Source organism: Bubalus kerabau, chromosome 14 (genome assembly GCF_029407905.1).
Source record: "Bubalus kerabau isolate K-KA32 ecotype Philippines breed swamp buffalo chromosome 14, PCC_UOA_SB_1v2, whole genome shotgun sequence".
NCBI lineage: Eukaryota > Metazoa > Chordata > Mammalia > Artiodactyla > Bovidae > Bubalus > Bubalus kerabau.
In genome coordinates, this window is record NC_073637.1 from 28,095,519 (window position 1) to 28,122,235 (window position 26,717).

The window sequence follows — 26,717 nt, forward strand, 5'->3', positions numbered from 1 at the left end:
ATTCAGGAAGACCAACACCAATGACCCCTGATGCATCCCCCAAAGGAGCAGAGGTCCCTAAAGTTCACTCTCTATAAATTTAATTTATTTTTTATTGAAGTATAACTGCTTCACAATGTTCTATTAGATTCTGCTGTACAACAACGTGCATCAGCTATAAGTACACACATATCACCTTCCTTTGTAGCCTCCCTCCCACTCCCTTCCCATCCCTCTAGGTCATCAAAGAGCACTTCTCAATAGGTTTAAAGATCTTATGACCTCAGTTTAATTTTTAAGGAATCCCAAATGTATTCATAAAACAGTCTAAATAGTATTAATCAGTTCTCTTAACATTTCAAGTCTTCAGAGCAACAATCAATATGCTTAACAGTCCTTAGCTTTTAACCTATAGCTTTATTTCACAGTAAAGAATAAATATCATCAGCTCATAAATGCAGTGCTAACATCAAATAAGAGGGAGAGGAGGCCAGTTAAACAGGGTCTATAAGCAAAGTGAAGCAGATGAAGATGACAGTCCAGATAATTCAAGTCCCCCAGAGTCAGCTAATAATAAATATGATCATAAGGAAATTCAAGTTTTGCTCTCCTAGTTGTCCTCATTTACATGAACTTCTCTAAGAAGAGATAAGATAATTTGTATTTCAGGTAGTAAATGATCAATAAATATGTATTAATGGAGGGAGGGCTATCATTTGAGGAACAGCTGAAGGAACTAATTAGCAATTTCACGGTATGATGGTAGTAGTCAATATTTTAAAGAATGCCATGTGGAAGTACAATCGCAGGACCTCCCTGGTGGTCCAGCCCGCCTGCCACTGTAGGGACACACGTTCGATGCCAGGCCTAAGATCCCACATGCTGCAGGGCAACTACACCCGTGTGCCGCAGCTGCTGAGCCTGCACGCCCTACAGCCTGCGTATGCCCTGCAACAAGAGAAGCCACCGCAATGAAAATCCCATGCACCACAGCTAGTGAGTAGCCCCCATCTGCCACAAGCACAGAAAGCCTGCAAGCAGCAAGGAAGACCCAGTACAACCAAAAATAAATACTAAAATAAAATTTTAAAAATAAAAAAAAGAAGAAAGTACAATTACATGTGTTCTGTATAGGTCCAGAATTCCACAACAGAAGCGATGACGGAGATCCCAGGACTTTTTAATGTGGTTTCACTCGAAAGCAAAATGGATCCTCTCTCAGTGAGGCATGAATATCTTTTCCTGAGCTGTTCAAGCTGAAGACATGCAGCTACTGGCCAGAGGGTCTGAGATCAGGGGCTGGAATGGTGGCCTCCAGGGGGCCAACCCATTCAGTGAATCTATGATTCAGTCACCTTCCTAATCTCATCTGCTGCCTTATTGTATCACCTACATAATCAGACTATTTTCTTCTCAAGAAGAGGGTCGAAGAAGAAACTTTGAGACATTCCATCAATTAAGGATAATGGGGGATGAAGAACCGGCAGAGGAAAGGTAGTCAAAATTAAGAAGAAACATCCAGAGCTGGTGCGTCATAGAGACCAACAGGAGAAAGAGTTTCCAAAAATTCCACTGCAAATGCAGAAGAATTAAAGTCCTGTAAGGATTTTAAAGTGGTCTTTTGATCGTGGGAATGAGGAGCTTATCAATGACCTTGGTTTGGGAACTTCCAGCAGGAGGTCTGGAGTGAAAGATTTGTGCTCATGACATCTCTCAAATTTAAAACCCCAGACAGGGTTATTAAGGGCTTCCCTCATAGCTCAGTCAGTAAAGAGTCTGCCTGCAATGCAGGAGACCCAGGTTCGATTCCTGGGTCAGGAAGATACCCTGGAGAAGGAAAGGGCAACCCACTTCAGTATTCTTGCCTGGAGAATCCCATGGACAGAGAAGCCTGGCGGGCTACAGTCTATGCAGTCTCAAGAGTTGGACGCGACTGAGCGACTAAGCACACTTATCTAAGGAAACTACACCATAAGGATTATGCTAGAAGCTTTCACTTAATAAGTGGAAGTATTTCAATTATACTACAGTTGTAACTCCTTTTAGTAATTCTGTACTCTTTTTTAATACAAAACAAAAAACATTTAAGACTTTTTATATAGACCATTTTTAAAGTCTTTATTGGATTTGTTACAATACTGTTTCTATTTTATGTTTTGATTTTTTGGCCACAAGGTATGTGGGCTCTTAGCTTCCCAACCAGGGATCGAACCCACAACTCCCTGCAATAGAAGTGAAGACTCAACCACTGGACCACCAGGGAAGTCCCCCCACAAAAATTTCTAATTGTGCTTATTCCACAAATTTTTTATTAAAAAAAAAAAAAAAAACAGCATCCAAGGAAACTTCGATGCATTCCTACCAAGCGAAAGAAGCCAAGCAGAAGCCTATAAAATGCAGGATTCCAACCACATGACATGAAAAATGCAAAACTATCGAGACAGTATAAGGATGGCCACAGTATTGTGATCACCAAGAGCTGGGAGGAGAGACAGAAGAACAGAAGGAACACAGAATTTTTAGGGCAGTGAAACCATTCTGTGTGATATTACAATAGTGCACACATGTCATTAAACATTTGTTCAAGCTCAAAAACACCAAGAGCAAACCCTAATGTAAACTATGGACTCTGGGTGTTGATGAGGTGTCATGTAGGTTCATTAACTATAATGGATGTACCCTCTGGTTACATGCTTTTTCACCTGCAGCCAACAACCAGAATACGGACAGCCAGGTCTGAGCCATGACACGGCTTCCCCCAGAGAAATCCATAAACCTACAAAGGCTCCTCCAACAACACAGCCTGCTCCTACATAACCACGTTACTGTGACAGCCACCAGACCTCAATCCCTGCCCATATGCAGAGCCTCTAACTCGACTTTTAGACCCATTACTAAACACGAACAAAGAGCCAAAGATCACTGGACATTTGAGAAGAACCTCCAGCATAAGAGAGAGAGACCAAAACAAACAGAAGAAGAACCCCAAAATAAAACAGAAACACAGAAGAACAGAAAAAAAAGATCCTGTAATCAAGAAATAAACACTGGTAGCTTTTTTTTTTTTAATTTTTAAAATTCATAGAATAAGCACCACATTTTAGAAATTAAAAATTTAAGAGCAGATTAGAGATAAATATATGACAATTAGAAGACAAATGCAAGAGAGTAGAAGTTTAATAGAAAGATATAAGTTGAGGAAATCTAACAAAATAGAAGAAAAAAGACTAAAAAAAGAGTTAATGGAAAAAGAGGGAAAAAACAGAAAACTTCTCAATTAAATAATATAAGAAAGTTCCTGAGAAATAAAAGACAATTATCTTTTGATTTTGGGGCCCACCAAGCACCCAGCACACAGACACACAAGGTATTTAAATATTTACTCTCACAAGGCCTTCTTCTCAGCAAATTACTAGGCGATGAACTGTGGGAGGGAATAAACCAAAAACTCTCTGAAAGGAGGCAACAGTCTCAAAAGAGGATCACATCATCGAGCAAACATGGGATTGAACACACAGACAGTCAATGCACTTCTTAGGCCTGAGATCTAGGATGCTGCAGCCAATGGCAGTCCAGGTGGGCTGGAGGAGAGAAGGGTGGATATGAGGGACAGAAGGACTTCAAAGGACTTTCTGAACGTCTTGGGAGAAGATGTGCCTGCCAGCCGTCAGAGAGTGTGGAAATGAAACCATGATGGATAAACAAAAAATCAAACAAAAATACACTAACGCCAGGGGTGGGGGCCCCCCACATTATTCAATAAAGGAAACAACATAGCCTCAGCTGGAAACAATATTTGCACAGTCATAATAATAAAAACACTGAGCTAATTTAAATAACAACTATAATTTAAGTATACAGGGACGATGGGGGGCAAAACTTCCATGTGCTCAGTTGCTCAGTCATCTCCAACTCTTTGTGACCCCATAGGCTGTAGCCCGCCAGGCTCCTCTGTCCATGGGATTCTCCAGGCAAGAATACTGGAGTGGGTTGTCATTTCCTCCTCCAGGGGATCTTCCCGACCCAAGGATGGAACCTGGGTAAATATAAACTGCTCCAGACACATGTTTCTTTCTTACTTTTTTTTAAGTATGGAGAAACACTGAAAAGGGAGAAACAATGAAGAAATGACTGTAGTGGCAGAAAGGAGACAGGCATCTGATGGAGCAAGGTCTCCAAAGAGGGTGGAGGAAGGGGTCCGAGTGTGTGCGCCAAAACAGGCCCAGAAACACAGACAACTCTTCCTCGGTGGTCAGGGGAGGACCGTGTGGGCAGAAAAGTCGAAACAATGCTTGATGGGCTCTGTTTGGGGGTGCAGTAGGGGGCCACAGAAAATTGTGAATGCTTGAGAAGGCACCAGAAAAAAAATGGCAAACTCAATGTGATGGAGTAAATTTGATCTTCAAGCAGGAATGAACACAAATTGTCTTAATTGACAGCATTTGGACTTGTTCATGCCTCTACACTCTTGTGACACTTTTAGAACACCAGGTTGCATTTACACTGACACCATAGACGACTGTGTTGTCATTAATAGAATCTTCAAGAACCATCTTACCCATCTGTATACAAACCAACACTCAATCACCATGATGCCCTGATGTGAAATGCATGTTAGTTGTATAGATACGTAAATGTTTATTTACAGAAATGAAACGGTATGTCAACATAAACCAATACACTTTACAGTGTAATACCAACATTACCTTAACATGTTTTTTATGTCAGGACAGTCAGCATTCAATAATTTTACTACATATTTTAAAATTAATACATGATGTCCCATCATAGCCCTCCCCCCAAAAAAACCTGACTTAAGTTTGAGTTTATATCTGACTCTGTCTCTTTGACTACACCTTAGATTCTATTTTGGGAAATATCCATACCTTGTCTAGACTCAGAGTAGTTGGGAAGACTCTAAATTAAAGCTCAGGAATATTCACAATGAATAAAATATTCATAGTTGGAAATCAATACCTGCCCTGTCTAACATTAAACTGAAAGATTTTATGGCTTGAAATATCAAATTTATCGATTCAGAATTAATTTGAGTACAGTTGGTCTCTGTTTATTAAATACTCCCCAATATTTCAACACATTCCTAATTTTACATTCTTCCCATGGAGAATAGTTAGTATTCACTATGAAAAGCCAGAAATTAATGCTAATTTTAAAATATTCTACTCTCCTCTCCCCCTATATTTAAGCAAAAAAGCAATTTCCTTCGCAATTATCCAATAGTTTTTCTAAAAAACATTTCAGATCCATCTCAAATAGGTTCAGAAGGGAGGAAGAGAGTTAAAAAAATAAAAAGTAAGAGCTTTGTTTGCCATTTAAATCTTTCACTGAGTTTAGAGACTGATTTTGACTGCTATTAATTAAAATTCTTCTTGCCATATTAATTACATTTATATTACTATTAATTATATTATATATAATTATATATTAATATAGTAAATTTAATTTGAAAAGTCTATCTTGGATGCCAAATTATATCAATAAATGCTAATCTTCAGTTTTACACAGCAGTAAGACAGAATTATAATTATCTAAATGATTTGAGCTAATCAACACTTTGGACAAAACGAAGATTCGTATACTTGTGTATGTTGTTGCTCAGTCGCGCAGTCATGTCCAACTCTTTGAGACCCCACGGACTGCAGCACTCCAGGCCTCTCTGTCTCTCACCATCTCCCGGAGTTTGACCAAGTTCATGTTCATTGCATGGTGATGCTGTCCAGCCATCTTATCCTCTGACACCCTCTTCTCCTGCCCTCAATCTTTCCCAGCATTAAGGACTTTACCAATGAGTTGTCTGGAGCTTCAGCATCATACATTTGTGTATACTTTTCCTCAAATTTCACAGAGCTGGAATTTGACCAACTAAGGTTGTTCCAATAACTTCATATAACATGGGACAACCAACTGGCACCTTCATAATTTCATCCTTTCAAAATGTTTCAGAAAATAATTCCCCCAAAAAGCATGCTATGGTATATAAAGGTATCCTGACAACAGAGCTAGGTTAGTCCTACCATTAAGGTCATGCAAGCTAAATTAGTTTGGCAATGACCTCTAGTTTAGTAAGAAGCACACAGAAACATCTAAAATACCTGATTTCGACTTCAGGATAACCTGAATGGTATGCCCGTCATTGGCGACCTCACAGTCCCGGCAGACCACATAATTCGGGGAGAGGCGGATATCCAGCAGTGAGGGGTCATATCGAGCCTCTCTTGAATTCAAGTTAATGGGAGACTGGTACTCCCCATTAGCATCCGGAAACACCAAGCCCCACTCAACACCTGAGGACAAAATGAAGCAAACTTAGAATGGATTGAAAAAATAAGTTACAGCAAACTTTAACATGGGAAAATTAGTTTAAACATTGTTTATGATCCTTGCCATTATTAAGAAGGCTATGACTACTGTCGCTTTATAGAAGACATGGTATTAACAAAGTGTGTGCATTTTTGCATTCATAGGTTGAATGATCTAATGTTATCAAATATCACATTCAGAGTCCCAGACTAACAAAATGTTCTATTTGCCTACATAGAGGTACTAATTTATGGCTCTAGGAAATTCAGATCATCTTTAAGTGATTAGAAAAAGAAACAATACCACAAAAATTTCCTCTGTTCATTAGTTCAATTATGTTAAGTACTTGGAAAATTCCTGTAACTTTCAGTGTTCTTAGTGTGAGTCAAAAAATAAAAATCTAATGCTAGTGAGTAAAAATTTCTTAAACAGTAGTTTGAAGTGTGCATATTCATATATACAGGGCTTCCTGGGGGGCTCAGTGATAAAGAATCTGCCTTCCAAGCAGGAGACATGCGATCCCTAGGTTCTGTCCCTATGTTGGGAAGATCCCCTGGAGAAAGAGATAGAAACCCACTCTTGTATTCTTGCCTGGGAGATCCCATGGACAGAGAAGCCTGGCAGGCTGCGGTCCATAAAGTTGCAGAGTCAGACATCACTTAGCAACTGAGCACACACACACATACTCCTATATACATATATATATATATATCATGCAAATATAGATAATACTCTTTCTTGCATATTTGCATAATGCAAGTTATAAACTCTACATTTGTTGCAGATATGTAGTCAACATCAGCACCAGTTGTTAGCTCCATCAGGAGTCCTACACCTTCAGGGATACATTTTAGGAAACTAAACTTTTTTATACAAGGTCAATCCCCATCTTGCCAGGCCCACTGATTCAGCTCAAAAACTTAGGACTTGTTCAGAAAAAGTTGAAAGGTGTCAGCATCCTTCTAGAAAACTCAGTAGCTCAAATAGATACTTTCTCCCCGCAGGCAAGCAAGAAACAGTTTCACGGACGCGATAAGAGACAAGAATCTGGAAAAGAGTGAATATATGCGTTTGTATAACTGAATCACTTTGCTGTACTCCTGAAACTAACAGAACGCTGTAAACCAAAGAATTTTTTTTTTCAAAGAAAGAAAATAAGAGTTTCAGTAACGCTGCATTCTCAAGGTGTTCAGTAACAGTTAAGGCTGCTCTTCTGGCTACTAGCCAGATGGAACTGTCACCAACGCAGCCTTCGGGCTCGCCCACCGGACGGGGGCAGATGCCAACCGCTGCCCGGCACCAAGGTCGGGCTCCCAGAGAAGCACGCGGGTGATGGGCACGCCCGCTCTACCCGGAGCACCTGCTGCCCCAAAACGAGCCGGGGACCCACGTGAGAAAGAGGGGCGGCGGAGGCGCGGGGAGCGCGCCAGAGCAGCGGGACCCACCCCGCGGGCCAGCCTCAGTACGCGCGGCGGGTTACCTTCCTCGTAGCCCCACTCCACACCTTCCTCCTCTTCCTCCTCATCCTCCTCCTTCTCCGGGAAGGCCACGGAATCTTCGATGAAGCTCAGGTCAGCCATGGGGAGGCCGTGAGTCCCCTCGGGCTCTCGCCGGCGGTGCCTGCGCGCCCCTGCAGGGCAAGCGCTCCGGGGCGCGAGTGGGGTGTGAGCGGGGAAGTGTGAGCGCGCGTTGCAGGGGGAGCGCTCCCGTAAGTGTTAGCGCGCGTGTGTGAGAGGGTGATGAGTGTGAGCGGGGATGAGTGTGAGAGCGTGCGGTGAAGGGCAATGTGGATGCGAGCACGCGCGCATGCCAGGCGGAAGTCTTTCGGGCGGCGGGCCGGGGACTCTCGACCCGATTGCAGCAGGAGCGCAAGAGAAGCGGCGGCTCTAGGAGCGCGAGCAGGCAGGTTATAAACCCGACCGGGGCGGGGCTGGCACGGGAGGGACCGCCCCTGCGCCTGGGCCGGGCCTGCGGTGGACCGCAGGGAAAGGCCGGGGCTCCGGGCAGAAGCCGTGGAAACGGCGGACCCCGCCCCCAACGACACACACACCGGACCCCTCTTCCCCGCAACACGCACACACCCCGCTCCCGCGCCTTCCTTCTAGAACCCCGGGGTCTGCCCTGAGCACCCAGTGCGCAGAGCCTTGGCCAGGGCTCCCTACCCTTATGTATTGTTATCTGACTCCAGGAAATACCACAAAGAACGAAGGGGTCGGGAGAAGAGAGATGAATTACCCCGATGAGAGAGGGCTTGAGAACCCCTTACCAAAACCAAAAAACTTTCCCACTCCGAATCTTTATCATTGAATATTCACTTTTTAATTTAATTCATCCTTAGAGACCAGTGGAAACGAGTACGGAAAATTTTCCAGGAAGCCTATAGTTCCTACAAATATTTAAGGGGAAAAAAATTGTTTTAATCTAGAGAAGTAATTTAGGGAAATTTTTCCATTTAAAAAAGGCATAAGGAGTGAAAGCAATAAAAGAAGGCTGTTTAGTTTTATTTCAAGCCTGGGTTGCTGCTTCGGACGCAGCTGGCTGTGTACACAGCTCCCAATCGCCCAGGGAAATCGTGTAAATAATGAAACACGCATATTACATAACAAACAGAAACTTTCCTGCTCCGAAAAGTCATCTCTTGAATATGCTTCTCAATCCAGCGTGAATGACTTCAACCTCCTACCTAGGACAGGTTAACCTCGCATTTTTAGGACTGTCTGCCTAATACAACCCACACCAGTATTCTTGCCCGGGAAATCCCATGGACAGAAGAGCCTGGCAGGCTACAGTCCATGAGGTCACAAAGACTGGGACACGACTGAGCATGCACGGGGGTGGCGGGGGTGGGGGATGGGGGGACGGGACAGAGGGGAATGGGGGAGATAGATATAGCCTTAAAAAATGAGCACTGTCCCAAATATTAACCACTTTCTACTTAAGTTCTTCTAAAAAGAACATTTTATTTCTCTTTCTGTTTTTTTTAATCTGTTTTATTTATTTATTTATTTAACTTTACAATATTGTAGTGGTTTTGCCATGTTGACATGAATCCGCCATGAGTGTACATGTGTTCCCCATCCTGAACCCCCCTCCCACCTCCCTCCCCATCCCATCCTTCTGGGTCATCCCAGTGCACCAGCCCTGAGCACCCTGTATTATGCATCGAAACTGGAGTGGCAATTCTTTTCACATGTGATAATTTACATGTTTCAATGCCATTCTCCCATATCATCCCACCCTTGCCCTCACCCACAGAGTCCAAAAGACTGTTCTATACATCTGTGTCTCTTTTGCTGTCTCGCATACAGGGTTATCATTACCATCTTTCTAAATTCCATATATATGCATTAGTATACTGTATTGGTGTTCTTCTTTCTGGCTTACTTCACTCTGTATAATAGGCTCCAGTTTCATCCACCTCATTAGAACTGATTCAAATGTATTCTTTTTAGTGGCTGAGTAATACTCCATTGTGCATATGTACCACGGCTTTCTTATCCATTCATCTGCTGATGGACATCTAGGTTGCTTCCATGTCCTGGTTATTGTAAACAGTGCTGCGATGAACGTTGGGGTACACGTGTCTCTTTCAATTCTGGTTTCCTCGGTGTATATGCCCAGCAGTGGGATTGCTGGGCCATATGGCAGTTCTATTTCCAGTTTTTTAAGGAATCTCCACACTGTTCTCCATAGTGGCTGTACTAGTTTGCATTCCCACCGACTGTGTAAGAGGGTTTCCTTTTCTCCACACCCTCTCCAGCATTTATTGTTTGTAGACTTTTGGATAGCAGCCATTCTGACTGGCGTGAAATGGTACCTCATTGTGGTTTTGATTTGCATTTCTCTGATAATGAGTTTCACAGTCTTGAGCATTTCAATTAAGTTTCCTTTTAGAAGTAGGTTCATAGGTTCATCAAATGCTGCAACTCACAGAACCCAGGAGGATCTTGATAATAAGATCTCTTAGAGACCTTGAGCTCATCAACAATGTCCACTCCCCTCTGCCCCCAAAATTGCATGGATGCTAGGTGGCAGCCATTGTGTGACCACCAATTTCATTTAAAGGAGCATGTGAGTTATAGAGATGTTTGCCAAACCAGAAGACAGCAAAATCTCCTAGAAAAGCTCAGTTTTCCGTGAGTAAAAGGTATGCCATATGTCATATGCCATATCTCCCCACAGATAGGCTGAAAGATTGAATAGTTAATGCTGGATTTTGCTTCTCAAAGACAAATTTGCATATACCCCACAATGTATCACCATTCATAAATCCAGTTAACTACTAGACAAATGTATATTTACCCATATTTGTTCTCTGTGAATTTTTCAACTTAATGTGTAAAATGTAACTGCTCTCTGCCAGCCTAGGGTACCCTCCCCAACAACATATGAACCATTCCACCATGCATCCACATATTCAATTAACAGCCTTAATTGCTTTGAGACTGTGTGCTTCAGATTTCTGCTAATTAATAGCACCTTAAGACCTTCTCTTCTCAGATCCCCATACTGTATTATCACTAAAGATGGAATTTCTATTTCTAGTTATTATAAGGTATCTGTCACCATGAAAACCTAAACACATAGATCAAAGATATAGGCCAATTCCTTGATTTACAAAATAGAACAAGCACACCCAAATCTAATATCAGAAAGTCTAAAAATATTCATGCTCTATATTATGAACATAAGTATTCTACATAGCCCTCTGTATCATTATAATGCATTTTAGCCTAATATCATATTTAAGTCCTTAAATTAACTGTATATTGCTCTCTTCCAGTGTTTGCATAACTGAGATCAAACCACATCCTAAAACAATTTATTGAAACTAAGACCTATGTAACTAATTACTATTTTATACTAAGAAAAGAAAAATAGAAACACCTAAAAGGAACGAAATAATCTCGATGGCACAAGAACAAAGAGATACTGGTATTGTTTAACAGAACCTCACACTTACACAACCCTTTGCTCCCAATCTTTTCTCCCCTTTTGCCTATCTTACCAAGGCTTTCTTACTGTACTGGTGAGTTTGAGCCCTAGAATTGTCATTAACAATCATTACCTTCTTCTTTTATGCATGTATGCTCTGGGAACACCTCAAGAATGGAGCTAGCATTTGCCTGTCAAGAGACTTCGAACAAGATCCTCAATTGCTGAACTTCAACAACCATGAATTGTGTTCCTTTGTGTGCACTTCTCTGTACTAGGTGCTATTGGAGACTCTAAAATGTATAAAATCCTGTTTCTGCTCTCAAGGAATTCACAGTTGTCTTGGGGGTGAGGAGGTAGAAGTAAATCATTAACTATAATAAAGGCAATATATTAAATAGAGACACAAGTACCATCACATCTAAGGAAGATGCAATTCATACACAAAGGAGTGATCAAGGAAAGTTTCTGGGAAAAGACAGCATTGGAGGTAAAGCAAAAAAGCTGAGTAGAGCTTTTGGTGGCCACTGAGTGACAGAGTAGCATTGCCAGCACAACCGATGATGCTAATCATGGAAGTGCTTGTTTTCGATCCATTTTCTCCTCTAAATGCCTTGTGGGACCTGCCAAAACCCATCCATGATCCTCAAAACAGGTGGGCTTCAGTGGGCCGGTGTCTGAAGCAACACACTTCTCTGGTTGCTTTGTTTGCTAGTCTGATTTTTGGTTTGTCGGTAAAGACATCAAAATTTTCCTCACTATATACATTTTTGATTTCTGAAGTTTTTAAGCTTTTTTTTTTTAGGCAAGTTCTGATTCTTTTTTTGGGGCGTGGGGGTGGTGGTGTGGGTTCGATCTTCATTGCAGCACTTGGGCTTTCTCTAGTTGCAGAGCACAGGCTCTAGAGCATGTGGCCTCAGTAGTTGGGCTGAGCAGGCTTAGTTGCCCTGCAGATTGTGGGATCTAAGTTCCCCAACCACGGATAGAACCCAAGTCCCCTGCCACTGGGAGACAGATTCTTAACCACTGGACTACCAGGGAAATCCTTGATTTTTTCATATTTCTTTCTTCAGCAGATTACTCTCATATTTTTCCTGCTTCAAGTTGCACTTGTCAATCTAATTTGTATGATATATTCTTGGTCTCTTGTCTTCAGAACCATCAGCTTTTAATCTTAGGGTTCTGTGTAGCTGTGGTAAATTGTGTAAATTATATTCCTGTCATTTTCTGGTCCCTTCTGTGAGATTGCACCTCATTGCTTTGACCAATTAAATACGAGTGACGTGCACATACCACTTCCCAATAGAAGCTTCAGGAGTTATTGTGTGGGTCCACCACCATGTTTATCTCTCTGCCCCATAATGACCCAGGCCAAGAAAAGCACTGCTCTTTCAGTCAGTCTGAGTCCTGGAATGAAAAACATGGAGGTCAGAACCACAGCCATTCTGAAGTCAGCACGTAATGTCAATGAGAAATAAACCACTGAGATTGTGGGGCTGTTTGTTACAGCAGCATACCCTAGCAAAAGCTGACTGTTACAGTCATTCAGGTAAGTACAAGGGTAATCTTCATTGGCCCAAATGCTGTTTTACATCTGTCTCTCTTTTTTTCATAGTAAAAGTACCTCTCTGACCTGTAAGAAAACCAAACAGCCTTAAACAATGCCCTTATCTCTTCCTTGCAAACTTTTTAGCAGCCCTGGCTCTACCTGGGATCCTCACAACTTCACCAGACCATGAGAAAGTCCTTATACATTGAAACCCTCCCATCTCTTACAGTAAACATGGGCCATTGCTCCCCACACTTCTCTGAGATCACACCAATCACACCTGGGACGCAAAGCTTCCTCCAACACCAAAATGACAGGGGCAGAAGTCGGGACGTCTGAGATCATTATATTGATGGCTCTGTATCTCTCTTTATAGCAGGTAACACTTTCTGCAGAGAGCCTTCCTAGTAGTCTGCCAAATGATAGCCTCTACTGTGTCATATTGTGTGTGTGCTCTGTTGTGTCTGAGTGATCACAGGCACTGTAGCCTCCTAAGCTCCTCTGTCCATGGGATTTTCCAGGCAAGAATACTGGAGCAGGTCGCCATTTCCTTCTCCAGGGGGTCTGCCTGACCCAGGGATCAAACCTGTGTCTCTTGGATCTCCTGCATTGGCAGGCAGGTTCTTTACCACTGTGCCACCTGATATCCCCTACTCAAGTGGTTGAAGTGTGTCCCTAACAACCCCGTGTAGATCTCTAGCCCTGAAATGAAGATCATGTTTGAAATTAATACTGTATAACTGCCCCAACAGACAATGAGCTCCCCAATGGCAAGAGGTTCGTCTCATTTCTCTCTGTATCCCCTCATGGCAGGACTCAGACATTAGCCCCCATGCTCCCTCTGATGAACCTTTATCAATATGTTAGGGCAATAAAAGTTATGCTTGCTACAGTGGAAGCGTTCAGGGTGCAGTGGAGCCACAAGAAGGGAGTGACCAAGTTTACTTGGTGGCAGGTGTGTCAATAGGGGCTTCATAAAGGAAATGACATGCGAGCTGGGTTTTAGAAGATAAATAAGTGTTCTTTTGCCCACAGAAGGGAGGAGGAAGCCAGGTAAGAAGGGCATTCCAGTGCAAAGGAAAAACAAACAGCAAAAACTCGAATATAGAAGCCAGCCTGGGCTTACTTTTCAATCAGGTTTATTTTCTTTTTCTGAGGTGTTAATAGAAGGTTTTCTGTGCTGTCAGTGAAAAGGTAAAATGATACTTTTAAATGGTATGTCTCTATGTCTCTGTTTTAGTGACTTTTTAAAAAAGAGTCTCAAAGTAGTCTCATGACATGAAATAAAATACAAAATAGATGATAGGTGGGTACACACTGTTGGCAGAACAACAATACTTAGCATGTATTGAGGGGAATTCCCTGGCGGTTCAGTGGTTAAGATGCAGCACTTCCACTGCTGGGACCCAGGTTCAATCCCTGATTGGGGAACTAAGATCCTGCAAGCCACAAGGCACAGCCAAAATTATATAAATAAAATTAAACATAAATAGAATAAAATAAAAATATATTGAGCCCTCTTGACATGAAGGGATGATGCAGCGGCTAGGTTAGAGTAGCCCGCTGGCCATGCTTGTACTTCCGTTCCCTCAACAACAATGACACCTCCCTCTGCCTCTCAACATGCTGTTGGCAGTAGGAGATGCAGCTATGCTTGTCGTGCAAAATGACAGGGCAATTCACAGGAGAATATTTGAGCACTGCAATCATCTCCGGCAATGGCTGCTGTCATTCCTGTCCTGAGGCACATGAGAGGCGACTCCTGTTACCCTTCCCCCAACTCAAGGCTGACTGTGTGACTTGCTTTGTCCAGGAGACTGTGGTGGCATGACCCTGGGCAAGTTCAGGACTTAGCCTCTGAGGGGACTGGCCAATTCCAATTTTGCTGTTAGGAACCAGTCATCATGGAAGAAACTCTACCATCCTGAGCCAGCTTTGCTGCAAGGAAGCCCAAGCTAGCCACGTGACAATACCAAGGCACAGGTGAGCAGGACCTTCCAGCCCCTAGTAGCCCCAGCCAAGTACAGCCAGATGAGTGGCCCCAGCTGACAATATGTGGAGCAGGAAAAGTGCCCGTCTGAGTCCTGCTGGAATTTCTAACCCACAGACTTGTGAGAAATCATAAATCATTGTTTAAAGCCCCTAAGCTTCAGGGTGGTTTATTATGCAGCATAAAGAACTGAAACAGCAGTAACAGTGTACCGTACGCTATGCCAAGCATTCTCATAGATTGTTTCCTTTAATTCTCATAAGAGTTTCAATAATATCATCCCACATTCAGATGAGAAAAGAAAGGCTCAGATGGTCTGTAGTCACAGACAGAGGAGGTGGGTGACCTAAGGTCTGTTTCTCTCTAGAACCTATGCTCAGAACGGCCAAACTGCCTGCCTGCAGAGCTGGTGAACCCAGCCACCATGCTCTGTCTCCACAACCAGGAGAACAGCCAGACAACTTAAATTTGCATGCCAGCTCTATTGCATCCTGTCTCTGGGCAAACTGCAGGATCCTCTCTCATGGGCTGATGATTTGCTAATCATATATTATATATGGAGCTTCCCTGGTGGCTCAGTTGGTAAAGAGTCTACCTGCAATGTGGGAGACCCGGGTTCAAACCCTGGGTTGAGAAGATCCCCTAGAGAAGGAAATGGCAACCCACTGCAGTACTCTTGCCAGGAGAATTCCATGAACAGAGGAAGCTGAAGGGCTACAGACAGTGGGGTCACAAAGAGTTGGACATGACAGAGTAACTAAGACTTATTATGTGTGTGTAATGTGATTTTGATCATTAATTCATAGTAATATAACAAAAGGTGTTTTTTAGTAGATGAAGAAACTGAGACTCAGAAAATTAAGTGCTAGACCAGTCTTGGCAGCCAGAGTCAAGAGTATCAAAAATAGAAGGATCAGGCAAGCTAAGGAAGGAAGCTTGGGAAAAGAGCCGTGCAAAACTAAAACTTTTTTTTAATTAATAGATTTTATTTTCTGAGCAGTTTTTATTCCAAAACAATTAAGCAGAAAGTACAGACAGTTGCCACCTACCCCTTCACGTCAGCCTGGTTTCCCCTATTATTAGCATCTTGTATTCGGTGGTACATTTGTTTCCATTGATGAGCCAATAATAACATACATTATTATTAACAAAAGTCCATAGCTTACATTAGGAGTCACTGTTTGTGTTATACATTCTGTATATAACTTTAAGACTCTGATTAGGTGTGAGTTATTCTGCGACCATGTATGGATCCATCTCTGTTGCTCCTCTGACCTCTCCCCTGTCTGTTCTTGTATTTGTCTTAGCCTCTGCTCCAACCTCAGGCTTGCCCTGCTGACTGACTTGATTTCTTCTGATGGACTTCAGGGTCGTCTCTTATTAGCTGGAGATTTGCTAATCACCTTTTACATATTATATATGTAATGTGATTTGCTCATTAATTCATAATGATATGACAAAAGGCATTTTTTATTGATGAGGAAACTGAAACTCAGAGAATTAAGTGCTTTGCCCTGTTCACACAGCTAACAAATGCAGGAGTTAACCAAGTAGAACCAGCGCTATCAGATCAGATCAGATCAGATTAGTTGCTCAGTTGTGTCTGACTCTTTGCGACCCCATGAATCGCAGCACACCAGGCCTCCCTGTCCATCACCAACTCCCGGAGTTCACTCAGACTCACGTCCATCGAGTCAGTGATGCCATCCAGCCATCTCATCCTCTGTCGTCCCCTTCTCCTCCTGCCCCCAATCCCTCCCAGCAACAGAGTCTTTTCCAATGAGTCAACTCTTCGCATGAGGTGGCCAAAGTACTGGAGTTTCAGCTTTAGCATCATTCCTTCCAAAGAAATCCCAGGGCTGATCTCCTTCAGAATGGACTGATTGGATCTCCTTGCAGTCCAAGGGACTCTCAAGAGTCTTCTCCAACACCACAGTTCAAAAGCATCAATTCTTCGGCGCTCAGCCTTCTTCACAGTCCAACTCTCACATCCATACATGAAAGACTTATTCCATACCCATTTCCTACCTGTTACCTTAGAGTCAGTTTTTAGCCACTGTTTTACCAAAATCCCATTCAGAATGTCATTCCTTATTCATCCATTTATATTTGCAACTGTCTCTCAATGGTCTATAAATTAAGTGCTTCCTTAGTTGATCTAGCTTCCCTGGTGGCTCAGGTGATAAAAGCATCTGCTTGCAATGCAGGAGACATGGGTTCGATCCCTGGGTCAGGAAGATGCCCTGGAGAAGGAAATGGCAACCCACTCCAGTTCTCTTGCCTGAAAAATTCCATGGATGGAGGACTCTCGTAGGCTACACTCCATGGGGTCACAAAGAGTCGGACACAACTGAGCGATTTCACTTTCACTTTAATTGATCTAACAGGGGCTTCCTGAATGGCAAGTGGTAAAGAATCTGCCTGCCAAAGCAGGAGAATCACAAAACTCAGGTTTGATCCCTGGGTTGGGAAGATCCCCTGGAGAAGGAAATGGCAACCCACTCCAGTATTTTTGCCTGGGAAATCCTATGGACAGAGGGGCCTGGCAGGCTACAGTCCATGGGGTTGCAAAGAGTTGGACACGACTGAGCATGTACATGCACACACTCTTGAAAACTCTGATGGAGACACATATCTTATTAAATAGATTATTATCCTGAGCAGAATGTACTATGTTGGAAGGTGGGATAGTATAATGACTGTGTTGTGTAACAAGGTTTGATCTTGATCAAGTCATTTCAGCTCTCTTTGCCTCAGTTTCCTCATTAATAAAATGAAGACAATAATAGTGCCAAACCAAAGCGGGTGTTGAGAGGATCACCTAAGTTCAAATAGGTAATGGACTTAAACTAAAACAGTCAGCCCTACTGTTAATAGGATGCCTGTTGTGAAAATGCAGATTTGTTCCGATGGAATTGATATATTAGTGAACAATTTGAGCACACCAAGACTTCCCTGTTTGCTCAGGCCACTTTCTTTTCTGTGAGAAACACAAGACAGAAGTGGAAAAAAACTGCACCCAGTTGACCTCAGACTTGTAGGGACCATACACGCATAAACTCAAGACATCGGCCAGCTACATCTGACCTGACAGCTCTCCAGCAGACTTAAGGTGACCTTCTTTTCACCCCTTCGAAGTAAGTCATACGCTGCAAACACTTACACAAGAAAAGCATCAGGTCTTTTCCAAGCTAAAATGTCACACTTATTTTTAGCATTTATGCATTTCTTAACCTTAAACAAGTGTTAAAAATCTCCTTCCATTTTATTCAGTTCCTTTGGTTTTTTTCAGTATGTCCCTGATGAAAGGTTTGAATGTTGTACCCCAACCCCATGTTCCCCAGAAGCCTTGTGACTATTTTTGCCAATTTTGCAGAGCACAGTGTTTTTTAGGAACACATTATCACATTATAGCAAAATGGACTGTATCTGCCACTGATAAGCACTCAAATAGTGTACTTATTACGGTTGTAATTATAAGAAACTGACATTTGGTGTACATTACCTGGCTACTTTTGTAGAACATGTTATCTTTGGGTTGATTATTGCCATGATTAGTTTGATTATTGTCCATCTTTCTATTATTATTGTTGTTGTACTCATATTCAGGAATGTCTCTATGATTTACATATTTGTGAGACTGCCCCAAGTTCTAAATGTTATCTGTTTATTTTTTCATTGGAAAATAATTGCTTTGTAATGTTGTGTTAGTTTCTATCATACAACATAAATCAGCTGTGTGTATTCATATATCCCTCCCTCCTGAACCTCCTTTCCATTTCCCTCCTATCCCCCTCCTCTAGGTCATCACAGAGCACCAAGTTGAGCCCTCCGTGCTATACAACAACTTCCCACTAGCTATCTATTTTACACATGGTAGTGTTATATACAGGGCTTCCCTTGTGGCTCAGCTGGTAAAGAATCTGCCAGCAATGTGGGAGACCTGGGTTTGATCCCTGGGTGGGGAAGACCCCCTGGAGAAGGAAAAGGCTACCCACTCCAGTATTCTTGCCTGGAGAATTTCATGTACTCTATAGTTCATGGGGTTGCATTATATATATATATATATATATATATATATGTTATATATATTGGTGCTTCCCTGGTGGCTCAGTGGTAAAGAATCCACTTGACAATGCAGAAGGTATGAGGATCTCTGGTCCAGGAAGATCACCTGGAGAAGGAAATGGCAACCCACTCAAGTATTTGTGCCTGAAAAACCCCCATGGGGCCTGGCGGGCTGCAATAGATGGCATCGCAAAAAGTTGGACACAGTTGAACAACTGAATAACAGAAACAACAGCAAAGTTTATACATGTCAATGCTACTCTCCTTCTCCCCCTACCACTGTGCCCACATGTCCATTCTCTATGTCTGTGTTTCTATTTCTGCCCTGCAAATAGGCTCATTAGTTCCATTTTTCTAGACTCTATGTATATTCGTTAATATATATTTGTTTTTCTCTTTCTAACTCACTTTGCTCTGTATGACAAACTCTAGACTCGTCTACTACAAATGACTCAATTTCATTCATTTTTATAGCTATTACTTAAATAAATGCAATCAATGTTAATCCTATAAGCAGACATGGGAAAACCACACTTCATACCAAAGCAGGGCAGGAAATAGGCAGTGTGGACAAGTACAAGTCAAATACTGTTGAACTTACTTACTCATTTAATCCTTATGACAATTCTGTGATGTCATTACCACTATTTGACAGATAAGGAAACTGAGGCTCAAGGAGTTTATATAACTTCTCCCAAAATAGCAGAAACAATAACTGTGAAATTAGGATACACGCACAGTCAGCTAGCTTCAGAGATCGTATAGCTCCCATTATTCCCATAATAGAAGGTTGTGAATCAAGAAACAGGTTGGACAACCAGTAAATACCTACTGACTGACCACTGAGGAGCTAAAGTCTGTCTTTCAGAAAGTCATTTGACATTCAAAATGTATTAGATTCCTACCAATACACACCATAGAGTGTCAAGACGTTAGCTAATTAGACCTCACTGTTTCTCACCCTGACTACTGCAGTTGCCTATTAGCTGCCCACTCTTCCCCACTCTATTCCCCGCCACCACTCTGAAGTCTATTGGGTTGGCCAAAAAGTCCATTCAGGTTTGTCCATAAAAGAGTACAGAAGAAACAGAACGAACTTTTTGGTCAATCCCGTACCTTGACTGTTCTGTGCTCTCAAAACTCCCATGTGTGCACTCCACAGAATCTATCTCGGCTAAGTTGAATCAGCGTTGCTCTTCTGTAACTCCTACAACAGTCCATGTTTTTCACACTGCCTGTGGTGTTTCCCCTCCAAATGGAGAACCTGTCTGGCTCATCTTCCTGTTCCCCCTCCTCACCATCTACAAAACTCTGCTCAAATTATTTCTTGCTGGTGGTCCAGTGGTTAAGACTGTGCTTCCAGTGTAGGGGATGCAGGTTCAGTCCCTGGTCAAGGAACAAAGATCCCACATGCCCATGCTGTGTGACATGGCCAAAAAAAGAACAAAATAAATTCTTTCTCTCTAGGAAGCCTTCCCCCACCTCCCACAGTTTTCCAAAGAAGGTGCTATTCTTGAAGCAATCGCACCAGCATCATTGCTTCCATGTCTTTCTCCAGCACTTGAGTATAAGCTCCCAAAAGACAACGTCTACATTTTGTTCATCTTGGAATCTCCCAGACTTAGTAAGAGTCAGGTACTCAAATAAAATGCTTGTTAACTGACTCACATGACCAGATTTTCATCGTTTTAAAAATAAACCAGAACAAATGTTTTGGAAAGTCCATAATTTGACTCTAAAATGAAAATTCTGACTGCTAAGAATGGTTCGGAACACTTCCAAGCAAACGTAACTGAATTGTATTGTTTCATGTATTACAGACTTTGAAGGTCAAAGTCCTATTCTTACATGGAGTCTCTGAGCCACAGAGACTGAATCAGTTCTTTTTTATAGAACACTTCATAAACTTTTATTACATTTTGAAAGTCTTTACATTTTTATCTTTTAAAACCACTGAAGTTTTGTCCTCCTTGGGAATTGGCCCAGCTTGGATAAGCTTTTCTTTGTAACAGAAGCCTGATGGGAACCTGCTGTTCCAACCAGCGAGCACATCCAAGCCCATTTGTGTTTCGAGTTGATGGAAACCTTGTACATTTGTGATGACTAAGAGAAAATGACCCTGCTGCCTGTCAGAACTTCCGAAGGAGAAGAAACTATTTGTTTCTCCATAAGGGTCTGTGTTTCTTTGTGTCTTCTAAGAAGAAACTTTGGTTTTCTTGGCTACCAAGACTACCCAGACCTTTCTCCTTTTCCAAAAGACTGAAATGCAACTCCCCTTTCCCTGTTCTACCTTTTTAAAACTGCTTTGATATCAACTAATGATTTTTGAGGGGGCAAAACAAAAAACTCATGCAAGAAATACAGGTTTTGATAGCATAAGTTGAAAGAGGATATGGGTGGATAAATTCATTGGATAAGCACCAGTGAGCAAAACCCTTACTGAGATTCCCAAGGAGAAATCTAGATACATTCCAGTTGGAAAATGATTTAGTGTCAGTACATGAGATGCAGTTTGTTATTTGCCAATATCTGGAATAATAAAATTAAGAAAGCTTCTCTTAGAGATTAAAAGATTTTTAGGAAACATTAAAAGGCCTATTTAATACAGTTAATAAGTTTTGAAAAATTATGATATAATTTTTAAAATCTATAGCTTTGAGAAAGATTTAGATACATTCAGGGGTTCAACAGCCAATGGATATGTTACCAAAAAAAAACAAAAAAGTAGGGCTATTTATGTTTCCCAGGCCTCACACACTGGAAAGTTGTGTCCCATCACTGAATGCCCTTTATAAGAATGTAACAATATAAAAGCACACTTTTGACTTAGTTTTATGTTAATGCTTACTTAGTCTCATTGAAATCTGTAACCCGCTGTTGAAAGTGAATGCAAATAAAACACTAGGTGCTCAAGAACGAGATAATGATGTAACAGAGGAAACTTTAACAGAGTTTGAGAAAGGCAGAACCCTTTGGAGTCCCACCCTGAAAGTTTTAATTTCACTGAACAAAGAGTCAGACCCAACTTAGCAACTAAACAACAACGAGGCTAAAGCTTGAGAATGTAAATCTCTGTGACTCAAAAAATATTATTTTAAGTGAATTTTAATTAATGAGTAAAATAAAATATTTGACACATACTCATTTTATTTTTGTGGTTTTACTGTTCTGAAAATTATGCCATAACGCTCCTGAAACGGGACTCCTAGCACACAGGAGGACATGCTGGATGCTGTCTAAGCACCATGGCCTCCTCTGCTTGCCTGGTCACTCCCTCTCTCCTAACTCCAGGATGTTCTAGTGACCACATTAGCACTGCTGAATCAAAGCACTTCATTCTTTTCTTCACAGATGATACTCTAGCTGAGTTTCCACCACCCAGTACCTTTAATTTTATAGCTCAAATGCTAGATTCTATGCCCTTCAATTTTAATGTTGAGAATTTGAGTACACTATTCCAGCCTGAAGAAATGAGTGTCATATCATTTATATCTTTATCAAAGTGCAACTACGTGCTCAATCACTTCAGTCCTGTCCAACTCCTTGTGACCCTATGGACCATAGTCCACCAGGCTCCTCTGTCCATGCGGTTCTCCAGGCAAGAATACTGGAGTGGGCTGCCATGCCTCCTCCAGTGGATCTGACCCAGGGATTGAACCCACGCCTCTTATGTCTCCTGCATTGGCAGGCAGGTTCTTTACCACTAGAGCCACCTGGGAAGCCTATCAAGGTGTAAACGGGATACTAGAAGTCACTCATAACTCAGTCAGAACGCAGGGAGGCATTTGGTGAGCAAAGTCTGCTTCCACAGGTGGGATGAGAGGCAGGAGGAGGGAAAGGATGCCTTGCTATAAATGAGGTCAAGCAGAGGCTACTGCGGTGAGGTACTGCGGAAACTTCCACAGTCTGCTCTTTAGGAAGGACAGTGCAGAACTGTCTGCTGTTAATGCCCTTATGTAATATTATACTTCAATAAAATGACCCTCCTCAAAAGTATATAAAATTAAGACCATAAAATTACTAGAGCCCCTTCAAGGGCCTTGCCAGGGGCCCCATGGAAGTGAGGGGCACTGAGCCGAGCTTCTTTGGCTTCCCCGTGAATCTGCTCTGCATCTGCCAACTGGCTGGCACGGAGCAGGCCCTCCGTACCTGGTGGGGCTGATTTACATACAGTCACAGTTTTCATGTCATTTGTTTCTGTGACTCCCGACCTCTTAAGAAAGGTATGTATAAGACTCTGTGCATCTGGGTTTTAGATTTATTTCAAAGTTATCCTGAGCTTATTCTGTCTTCTCTTTTAGATATCCCATCCACAGCTATTTTCAAGTGCCTGAAGTTGTTATTGTTCAGTTGCTAAGTCGTGTCCGACTCTTTGCGACCCATGGACTGTATAGCTCACCAGGCTTCTTTATCCATGGGATTTTGCAGGTAAGAACACTGGAGTGGATTGCCATACCCTCCTCCAGGGAATCTTTCTGACCCAGGGTCGAACCTGAGTCTCTTGAGTCTCCTGCATTGCAGACAGATTCTTTACAACTAGCACTACCTAGGAAGCCCTACATAGCTTTAGAACAATATACTTAAACAATACTTTTATGGCACTGAATCGCTATATGCCATTCTAAGCATTCTGCCATTGTTAATTCAATTAACAATCATATTGGGTAGTGCTGTTATTCCCATTTTCCAGATGAGAAAACTGAGTCTCTGAGAAGTTAAAAAAGCTATGTGATTCAGACTGTAAGTGATGGAGATAGGATTTGGACTGTCTAGCTTCAGTTTCCACACTTTTACTGCTGTGCCAGGCCACCATAAGAACCTGAGTTTAACCTGATATGTTTGTCAGGAAATGCTTCTAAAACTTTAATGGGCATACACATCTTTGAGGATCTTGTTGAAAAGCAGATTCAGGTTTAGTTGGTCTGGTTTGAAGTCTGATATTCTACATTTCTGACAAGCTCCCAGGTGATGCCAATGTTGATGGTCCAAGGACCACACTTTGAATTCAAGGGTCTAGAATCTGCTGTAGTTTTTTTTTAATATACTCATTCATAGATCTCTTTTTCCATGTCTACTCCTGTACTTGTGGGGAAATTCTCTGCAGACTTTACATACGGCAAGTCCCTTGCATAAAAATGAGTTCTGTTCCAAGCTTGTTCTTAAGTCCAGTTTGTTCATTAAGTCGAACAAAGTTAGCCTAGGTACTCAACTAACAGTCGGCTATATAGTCCTGTACTGTAATAGGTTTATAATACTTTTCACACAAATAATCCATAAAAAAAAACAAACAGAAAACATTTTTAATCTTACAGTACAATGTAAAGTACAGTAGTACAGCACAGCAGCTGACGCACAGGGGCTGGCATCAAGTGAACAGACAGGAAGAGTTACTGATGGGAGGAGGGAGAGGAGGTGGGAGATGGTAGAGCTGAAGGACTGTCAGCAACAGGAGACCGCGGGCGAGCTGAGCTTGACTCAAGCCTGATGTTGATGGCACACGTGCAGCCTCCTTGCTGGAACTAAATGCGTGTTAGCATCTTTGAAAGTTCACAACTTGAAGGTTTGTATGTAGGAGAATTACTGTATCATCACCACCTTAAATACTTGTGGCTCCAATCAAAACCATCCAGCACTGGCACATCCCAAGTGGAGCGAAGAGGTGGTCAGAAGTCAGGAGAGAAGCAGAACCAGGGAAGCAGGAAGAAAGAAAGTCCGGGCGCAGGTACACCCAAACTTCTTGTGAAAGTTATGATGCGTGTGTGTTCATGTGTGTGTGTTGTATGTATGTGTATAATCCCCCTCTGGATTTTAATTTCAAAGCAGATAATGCATTTCCAGGCCTTATAAATCATGCATTCTATACATATATGTCCTTAGTCTGCTGAAGATTACCACTGTGAGGAGCATCTGTGAGATGAGGTTATTGCAAATATCTGCATCATCGCTGGGTCTAGATTCATCCCCTGGATCAAAAATAATGAAACTTAAACCACCTTCTCCTTTGACTGACTTTTCCAGACTGCCTCGTTTATTTTACAAACTACGATTCCTCAAAAATTCCATGAACTCTGTAGTGTTGTCTTTTCACCCATTAAATAGGCGATTTCCTTTTTCTTAAAGAAATTCAGGACTTGCCCCTCAACTCTTTTGAGTGCAGATGACTTCCAAAGGCTTTGCAGTTTTGTTTTGTTTTTTTATTAAGAGTCTGTTCAGTCGTGTCTGACTCCTTGTGACCCCATGGACTGTAGCCTGCCAGGCTCCTCTGTCCATGGGATTTCCCAGGCAAGAACACTGGAGTGGGTTGCCATTTCCTCCTCCAGGGGATCTTCCAGACGCAGAGGGAGGACTTATTTCTTTTGAGGCCCCTGAGTCATGAACCACTCTCTAAAAATCCAGCCTATGTCAGTGGGTTATTTCACAATTCACGTCAAATTCCAAAAATTTAGATTGGAAATTGGAGGCGGTAGTCCAAGCTCAAGAAAGAGTTTTGATTTAAACATGATTGCTTTATATTTGTGCCAAATGAAACTGTGACAATAGTGGCTGAGGCACCCAGAGTGTTCTCTGGAAGCCAGGTGCTCCTGGGAGCACAAGCTAACACCGTCATGCCCGAGCGCCCTGCAGGACTGTTCTCATGTCGTTCTGATGGCTCTGCATTCTAAAATAGCTAACCATTTCTAGTCCTTACACACAAGAGGTGCATGGTCGTCTGTGCCCAGTATTACTATCATCCAATGGCTTTTGGTTGTTTTTTTCCTTTTAGATTTTGTGTGTGTGTGGACCATTTTTAAAGTCTTTATTGAATTTGTTACAATACTGCTTCTGTTTTATGTTTTGGTTTATTGGCCAAGAGGCATGTGGCATCTTAGTTCCCTGTTTAGAAATCAAACCTGCACCCCCTGCATTGGAAGGCAAAGCTTTAACCACTGGACCACCAGAGAAGCCCCTCCCCAATGTTTGTTTGAGTTCACAGGTGCACAGAGAGGTGAAGCAGATTGCTCAAGGTCACACAGCTCCATGTGCAGGGCCTTGGCCTCCACCCCAGATGAAAGGGATGAGAAGGATCAGGGTCTTGGGTGGAAAGCCTGGCTTCAGGTCCCATAGCTGAAGGGCAGCTCCTAAGAAGGAGAAGGTGGTGTGATGTGAGGGGTTGAAAGGGAGTTCTCACATAAACAAGGTAAATGGTAAGAGGCATTGGACATGAGTATGGCGAGATCTGCTGTAGGCACATTCATCAGAATGACATCTCCCCTGCATACATACCCCTCTCACTGTGGCCATTTCCCTCAGAAACTCTTGACTCCCTGACCTCCTACTAAGCAGCAGACACTCAATTAATATTGTTCAGTGACAGGGATTTCCCTGATGGTCCAGTGGTTAAGACTTTGCCTTCCAATACAGGGGGTATGGGTTCAATCTCTGATCAGGGAGTAAGATCCCACATGCCTTGGGGCCAATGAAACACCAAAACATAAAAAGAAGCAATATTGTAACAAATTCAATAAAGATTTTAAAATAAAGTCCACATCAAAAAAAATCATTAAAAAAAAAAACATTGTTCAATGATGGCCAGTTGTGGGATTTGCTTTAATCAGATGTGGTTGGTAGGAAGTTAATCCATGGACCCTGCAAGGGGACAAAAATGGTACTCATCTAAGTTTTATCAATTGCTGCATAATAAATTATTCCAAAATGTGAGGTTAAAAAACATCATCTCACGGCTTCAGTGGGTCAAGACTCTAGGCTTGGCTTGGGTGCCAACCTCTGCCCCTTACAAGGCTGTGGTCAAGGGGTGGGCTGGGGCTGCTGTCATCGTGGGGCTCGACTGGGGCAGGGTCTGCTTCCATGCTCACTCACGTGGCCGTGGGCACTCTC

General features: G+C 42.3%; 1 protein-coding gene across 4 annotated transcripts in view; it reads right to left on the bottom strand.

Annotated features, from left to right (window-relative positions):
* CA8 (carbonic anhydrase 8) overlaps positions 1–8,176 on the bottom strand; it is an 85,185-nt gene extending 77,009 nt beyond the window's left edge. For 2 of the 4 annotated variants that reach the window (XM_055546058.1, XM_055546056.1), the window contains exons 1-2: positions 7,781–8,176; positions 6,093–6,284 (exon numbers count right to left, since the gene is read on the bottom strand). In XM_055546058.1, coding sequence (XP_055402033.1) covers positions 6,093–6,284; positions 7,781–7,880 — 292 coding nt within the window. In that variant the 5' untranslated portion in view covers positions 7,881–8,176. The remainder of the gene's footprint in view (positions 1–6,092; positions 6,285–7,780) is intronic. The other 2 variants (XM_055546059.1, XM_055546060.1) reach the window with 2 other exon arrangements.
* Between the last annotated feature and the right edge of the window lie 18,541 nt (positions 8,177–26,717).